Source organism: Cyprinodon variegatus, unplaced genomic scaffold, assembly GCF_000732505.1.
Source record: "Cyprinodon variegatus isolate N-32 unplaced genomic scaffold, C_variegatus-1.0 Scaffold178, whole genome shotgun sequence".
Taxonomy (NCBI): Eukaryota; Metazoa; Chordata; class Actinopteri; order Cyprinodontiformes; family Cyprinodontidae; genus Cyprinodon; species Cyprinodon variegatus.
In genome coordinates this window covers 219,754-226,945 of record NW_015150631.1, presented here as the reverse complement: position 1 = coordinate 226,945, position 7,192 = coordinate 219,754, and the positions used below count along the sequence as shown (strand labels likewise).

Genomic DNA, 7,192 nt, shown 5'->3' with positions numbered 1-7,192 from the left:
TTATGAAGGCATTCTTAGATGAGTCTCAGCGGAGCGAAGCATCACCCTCCTGTCCCACCTTCAAACACAAAGTACCACAGAGGCCCCTTGTGGTGGAAACGTTCAAAATACATCCCAGTCTTATTTTTTAATTCGAATTATAAGTCATGAACACAAAGTTGTTTTTGTTTTTTCCACCTGCATCAAAGCATGGTAAACTGTCCTTGCTTGGTCCTTGGAGGATGGCATCATGGGCGTGAGGGGGGTGGGGCTGCACCTTCAGTCCTCATTTATCAATTGGTTTTCATCACTACAACCCCATCTTAAGTGTCTCTCCTTCTTGCCAAAGTAAAACCAGGTAAGTCCACCTCCCCTAGTACTGGTCTTGCTCTCCACAGGGCTGTAAAAGTTGGCAAGGGCAATGGAAGGCGGTGTTCTCCAGGTAGGAATGTCATAGTATTGATATTTCTTAGTCCATGTCGGGGCTTCATATAATGAAAGGCACCTAGAAAGGACAGAAAACAGGAGATTAAACCTTTTCTGCAACATACTGCAAGCCATAAAAAATCTGAAGACAAAAATTATAGTCTGAATGGTTGTTACTTTAAAGCAGACAATCTTTTTTTTTTCCAAGATAAAAACACCATCAACAGAATCCCAAAGGTTGTGGAGTTGATCAAGTTTTAGCCTGGATTTCTGCCACTGCCTTACTGATCAATAACAGTTCCAAATATGACCTCCACAGAGACACATGGTTCTAATCCTAGGCTGCCAAAGGCAATAATCGCCCCCCTGTTAAAGAGGCTACTCGCCATGGTTTCATACGCACAAACCTGTGTTCACGTACATACACGTATACATTTTAGCAGAAGTCCCCCCCCCATCACCACCTCCAAAACATGTGGTTTTCTCCCAGGTCCCTGCCTAAATTAATGACATCAAGATGTTGCCACTGATGGGCTGACTTAACATGTGGTGCTGTACCTCAGATCAGCCCTCCAACCCACAAAATCCCCCCTCCCTCCTGTCAAACATACTTTGAGAATGTGGCTCCTTTTATTTGGGCAGCTATCGTTGTTACACAGGGGTCATTACATGGCTAGGTGAGCTACACTGTGGGTTTGATGGGCAAGCTCATCACACAGGGTCATGGAAGAACAGCTAGTAAAAATGTGTGCTGAGATAGAGGCCGGGCCACCATAATGATGATAATATAAACTGAAGTATCCCGGCCACTAGTGATCTCTAAACCCCAATGTAATTCCAGTGCAGAACACAGAGATTTGAGACGTTCCCTAATCAGACGGGTCTTTGCAATTAAATGCAGGTCCTGAAGTTTCAGCTAAATCAATAACCAGAGGATGGCATTGGAGAAAGATGTATCCTTTTAAAAACAATCAGCACAAATGAATGTGTAAGTAAAAACAGATACGCTACCTTGCTTTGACTGTACTGTCCATACTGGTAGCTAGGGTGGTGGTCGACGGCATAGGCTGGGGAGGTGTAGGAAGGTGGGCAGTAAGACTGTGTGCTTGGTAGGGGGGGCATGCTGCTCAGGCTTGGAAGGGCCTCCAAGCGCTGAGAGCCATGACAGCTAGCAGCCATGGCTCCACTGGGCTCAAGGCCTCCTGTGAGAGGGGAGAGGGCAAAGTCACTCTGGGACTGATGAGGCACTCCGCTCGGGTTCAGTAAGCCCATCACCTAAAAGGAGACACAGAAGGTGTAAATCATTAGAAAAGAAGAAATTATATCTGAAAGTTGTTCGATTTCTGCCGTTATGGATAAACAATGCTGCAATTGGCAGCTATAGTTCCCATTATACATAAAAGTTGTTCTTTTGGTCACTGTTGGAATGGTAGCTCTCTTTTTTATCCTAACATAGAACAGCTTCCTGGATAACCAGACATGTCTGCCAGGATTTTAGAGCTAAAGATAAAAAAAATAATGTATATGTTTAAACTTTGAGACCTTTTTTCACATCTCAACCCCAAACTTCAACATATTTTAGGGATTTTAGCTTATAGACAAGCGCATAAAATAGTGTATTATTTTATTTCAATATAAATATATTTTGTGAGGCCCTCAGATGTTTATTCTGTTTGTTTCTTTATGCCAACATTTCAGCAGACAGTTCAGATATTAAATTGTTTAGAAATTCATTTCAGTGTTAAGTTACTAATTAATATACCAAATAATTTAACATCTAACAGAAGACTGACATCATATGAATAAAAAAAGTATCACACAATTATAAAATAATAAAACATTTTAATCCACCAAAGCTAACATGTGAATTTTGCTGCTAAGATGCTGCTGTAACATAATGAAATGGTACAAAGTTGAAAAGGAATGAATACTTATGTTTCTGTGTATTAATTAGCTGTCATTTTTTTCTAATTCTGTCAAAAAACACTACAGTGCTACAATAGAGATTGAATAAAATGAATGGTGGTAATAACTTGTAACCTGAATTTACAGTAAGCAAAACTTCTTTTCTTTTGCTTCAACTGCTTGTATCACATTACATATTGTGTCTTTCTCCAAAATCCCCATGTCCTCATAAAGGAGAACAAAGGGCACACAGGGAAGCAAGCATAAGGTGTGTTTGTGTGCAGCTATCTATCTTTATGTAAAGTCGTGCCTAAAACAGCGGGTGTGTGTATGTGCAAATGTGAGTATAGCCTGTCTTTTTTTCATATTTTGTGTTCTGATGTCAGGGCTGGTGGGGTATCAGTGATCCATTGTGAACAGCTGCAAAGGGGTTTGCGTGAGAAGTTCTGAAAAAGTCTTCGGAAAATGCAAGCCATGTTAAAGAAAGCAGAGCGAAAGCCAAGACCCAAACCCAAGTAGCTTTTTGCTGAACAAATGAAGAAGACTGATGGAAAAGCAAAAGCTTTTCCAACTTCCTATCTGATCAGAAAATATACATTTAATATAAAATACTGAATTTGTGTTTAACATATTCATTTAAAGTAACCACTACAAATAACATGAGGTATGTCATATACAAAGATTTAACTAAATATAGTAGGAAATATCAGATATATAAACTTCAACTATGTGATTTCTATACATAATAACCTTTTTAACTAATGATACTTGAAAGTAGTATTTTAAAATCAGGTCACATCAACTATGTCTGTTCAACTATAACATGAAGCACTAATAGTTTACTAGTATGAACATGCATGTGTCCAGGGTGTGTCTGAACTGCATGCTCAGGACTACAAGCTCTGTCTTAAAGCAACTGAAACAGCAGCAGTTCCACGATGGTCTGTCTGTTTTGAGGTTGTTACGGGGATTAGGTCTGAGGGGGGTGCAAATCCTGGCTGCTTGCTTCTTTGGTGAGAAAGGATTGCTTAGGTATGCACCCGATCAGAGCTACGACGCCAGCCATGGAAAAAGGCATCGGTCTGTCTACTTGCTCTCTGTGCAGAGCTATCTGCTCAGATGAAAATATCGCGGATCTAAAGCAAACCTCATCTAAAGTAGGACTTGCGGTGCTGTGATGTGACCATATCTGGAGTCAACGGAATCCTCTCATGTATACAGGATAATAGGTAGAATAGACCAGAGTTAAGAAACAAATCTGGAGTTCAGATAACTGAAGGGGTGTAATTTCTACAAGGATTGTGCCGAAAATCCATAAAGCTGTAGCAATTTCACAAAAGACAAAGCAGTAAACTTTTTCTGAGTGCAGAAAAGTGCAGAGAGGTCATTTACTTTCAATGTCAATGAATTTATTTCCAATTTCCTCTCTCTTATTAAGTTAAAATCTGAAAATTAATTAAATCATCATACGGAATAGAGGAAAACTGATCTGCAATACATATTCAAACAGCTGCAATGAATACACGAATTAAAACAAATTAGCCAACAAAGTGAATCATTTGCATAAATTACATACTTTGTTATGAGTGGCTAGATTACTTCATTCCAATCAATTAGGACACTGGAACGTTCAGTGATTACATTCCCAGACAGAGAAAAACCTTAAAGGAGAGTAGCACAATTTGACAGATGAGATTTCCATTCTGTACAAGCAGCCTGCAAAGGTTAATGCTGAAACCATGCACAGGGCCAGAACACCTTTGGCCTCTTTATTGGAGCTGAAGTAGCTCTTTGACCCTCTTGGTATTTGAACTGTTACCAAAGACAGTTACAGGAGGAGGCTTCCGTCTTGCAGATCAACCGGGCATCTGCAGAGTAAATTAATCTGAAGTACATTTAATCCGTTTTTAAGGTTGCCAGTTTACCAGAATTTGAAATGTACGGTATGTCTTTTAATATTCATTCATTAAAACCAGTACATGTTTTTAGTTATTGAAAGAAAAATATAAATGCAATTTACAATTCAGAGTAGTCAATTAAACATTTAGCTTCACAAAAGGTCTTCAAATTATGCTTCTTAAACTATCATTATATCCTCAGCCAACAATAAAGAAAGCAACAAACCTGCCTGACACAGTTTTTTAATTTTGGGTTGTCGTTTTTTTGGACTTTTTTTTCTTATCAGTGCTTGACAGGCATTGGAGATCATCTCTCATGGGAATTATTTGCAAGCATGCCAAGTATGAGGGCTGGCCACCCTTTGTGGCAGCTAAAAGCTCGTTTTACGCCTGTTAGTCTATCTCCTGGGTTTGTAGGGTGCCAGGGATGGACACTGATGACTGTGTAATCGACCATAATTGTCTTTTCAGTTTTGATTTGTGTCATCGTCTGACATCCATACATCCTTCCTTATTTCCGCGCCCCCTCCGTCTCTCCAGTGATGGACGTTTACCACATTTTAGACTCATCAAACTATCTGTCGGAATAAACAAAAAATGAAAAGCTACAGAGTTCCTCATTCTGACAAGGTTTCATTAATCTCATGACAGTAACACCTCCTAACGCAGGTCTAATGAAGAAATATGTGTTTGTGCGTGTTATTATTTAACCATCTGGTAGACCTTATGAGGCCATTAGTTTACTGGTACACGGTGGTCTGTGAATATCACTATGCAAGTTTAAAGAATGCAAAGAGCCTGATCTGTTGAAATGTATACATGTGAATGCACTTATCACTGTCCCTGTGTGCTTTCAAAACATGTAGGTGGGGTTATGGAACCAAACGAGCTCTCAAGGGTGAGCTCTGGGTCACAGTTCACATGCAGGTGTTTCAAATTATTTGTGCGCTTAGAAAACGAGCTGTTGTTTTGCACCATCTTCAACATCATATAATCTGCATCAGATTCTATTGATCAAAATATCGTTCGACACTTCTACTTTGCATGATTGTGACGTAATCCTATATCACGCTAGACAGCTCATATTGGTAATGAGCTCATAGCTGCCTGTTTAAAACATCATATTATTTAGGGGAACTGTGTAAATCGCAAGCCATAAGGAATACCAAAGATCTAGAAACAAAAGGATAATCTGTTAGAGAAGATAGAGTGAATGGATGACACCATCTCAGCTTAGTACTCAAGTTACACCATAGCAGACAAGGAGGAACTGCACAGGATTGAGAGGGGGAGTCAAGATGATTGTAGTTTCCCTAACCTCTGTTTGAGATCTTTTTAACAGCTGCTGCAGGTACAAGGCATTGAACAGCTGGTAGTGAATCCTAAGACAAACCACAACCGTTAAAATTATTAACACCAGTGTTAATATTAATGCCTATAGTCTGGAAGTTATTCTCTAAGTTGTATGTTTTTGATCTTTTTGTGGTTTATTTATGAATTTGTTTACAATTGCCAAGACCTATATATACACTGGGATTATTTGCAGCAGAGTGTGATGTCGCAGGATGAGAATCAGCCTCTCCAAATCCAAGGCCATGGTTCCTCGACCAGAAAACGGTGGCTTGTTTCCCTCAAATTGGAGGAGTGTCCCTACCTCAAATGGAGGAGTTCAAGTATCTTAGGTTCCTTTTTACGTGTAAGGGGAGAATGGAGCGCGAAATCGATAGATGGATTAATGCAGTTGCTGCTATAATGCAGATGCTGCAATGGTCTGTTTTGTTAAAGAGAGAGCTGAGCAAAAAGGCAAAGTTCTCGATTTACCAGTCGGTCTACATTCCTACCCTAAACTATGTTCATGTAATCATGACCAAAAGAACAAGATCCTGAACACAGGCACTGAAAGTGCATTTCTCCTCAGGTTCCTTTAGAGATAGAGTTAGGAGCTCTGTCACCCGGGAGAGCCACTTATCCACCGCATCGAATGGAGTCAGCTGAGGTAGCTCAGGCATCTTTTTCAGATGCACCCTGGATGCCTCCCTCAGGAGGTGTTCCATGCATGTCCCACTGAGAGGAGGTCTAGAGGACAACTCAGGACAAGCTGGAGGGACTACGTCTCTCTGTTGGCCTGAGAGCACCTCAGGCTTCCCCCAGCGGAGCAAGAGGAGGTGTCTGCGGAGAGTGAAGTCTGGGAGTCTCTACTGAGACTGCTGCCACTGCAACCCAGTATCGGATGAAACGGAAGACGACAAGTACGTGTAGTTTATAATTATCTGCTGAACTATCCTAAACAAATGAATTGCTTTATGATGCAGACTTTGCCTAAAAATAACATGATTTGATTTGATTTTGTTTGTTTGATTTAATTCAATAGAACTGACCTGTGGTGAGATGGTGTTGCTGATGCTCGGGTTAACGGTGTTAGCATGTCCTGTTGGTGACACAAAGCTGTCTGAATATCCTGAGAAGTTGTGTCTTCCAGAAGAAAGGCAATATCCTGAGCCTCCATCTTGGGAAGCTCCAGATGAGCTGAGTGCACTCTGATGGACGGAGGTGGGCGGTAGAGGCTGAGGCCGATGGACCGTACTCGGCTGTTCAGAAGCTGCAGAAAATAAAAAAGAAATTTGTTATGCAGTTTAAATTTTATTATGTCTATTGGCTCTGTTATAAGTCACAAGAGTTTGTTAATTGAAGCAAGTTTTTGTTTACTCATACCCACCTTGAGCTATAGAGGTTGGAGGGTAAGGGCTTTCTGACAGCTGATAAGGCTGGAGGCCTGGCATGGCTGATGGCGGAAAACCGCCTGGTATAAGGTGGTTAAAAGCCATTAACTGATTGGCTCCTGCTTGTTTCCTCCACCGAGCTCTTCTGTTGCTGAACCACACCTAAAAGCAAAATAGAATCGAACATGGGTTAAATACAGAGAGTTTATTGCATGTAATGACAAAAAGCTGGAGGAAAAAAAATGAAAAAAAAAATAAATCTCT

General features: G+C 40.5%; 1 protein-coding gene across 1 annotated transcript in view; it reads right to left on the bottom strand.

Moving 5' to 3' along the window:
• Window positions 1-285: 285 nt before the first annotated feature.
• The window catches only part of LOC107087289 (paired box protein Pax-3-like), a 20,515-nt gene continuing 13,608 nt past the window's right edge, over window positions 286-7,192 (bottom strand). Inside the window, exons 6-9 of the mRNA XM_015378793.1 lie at window positions 6,925-7,090; window positions 6,587-6,807; window positions 1,417-1,680; window positions 286-484 (exon numbers count right to left, since the gene is read on the bottom strand). Coding sequence (XP_015234279.1) covers window positions 467-484; window positions 1,417-1,680; window positions 6,587-6,807; window positions 6,925-7,090 — 669 coding nt within the window. The 3' untranslated portion in view covers window positions 286-466. The remainder of the gene's footprint in view (window positions 485-1,416; window positions 1,681-6,586; window positions 6,808-6,924; window positions 7,091-7,192) is intronic.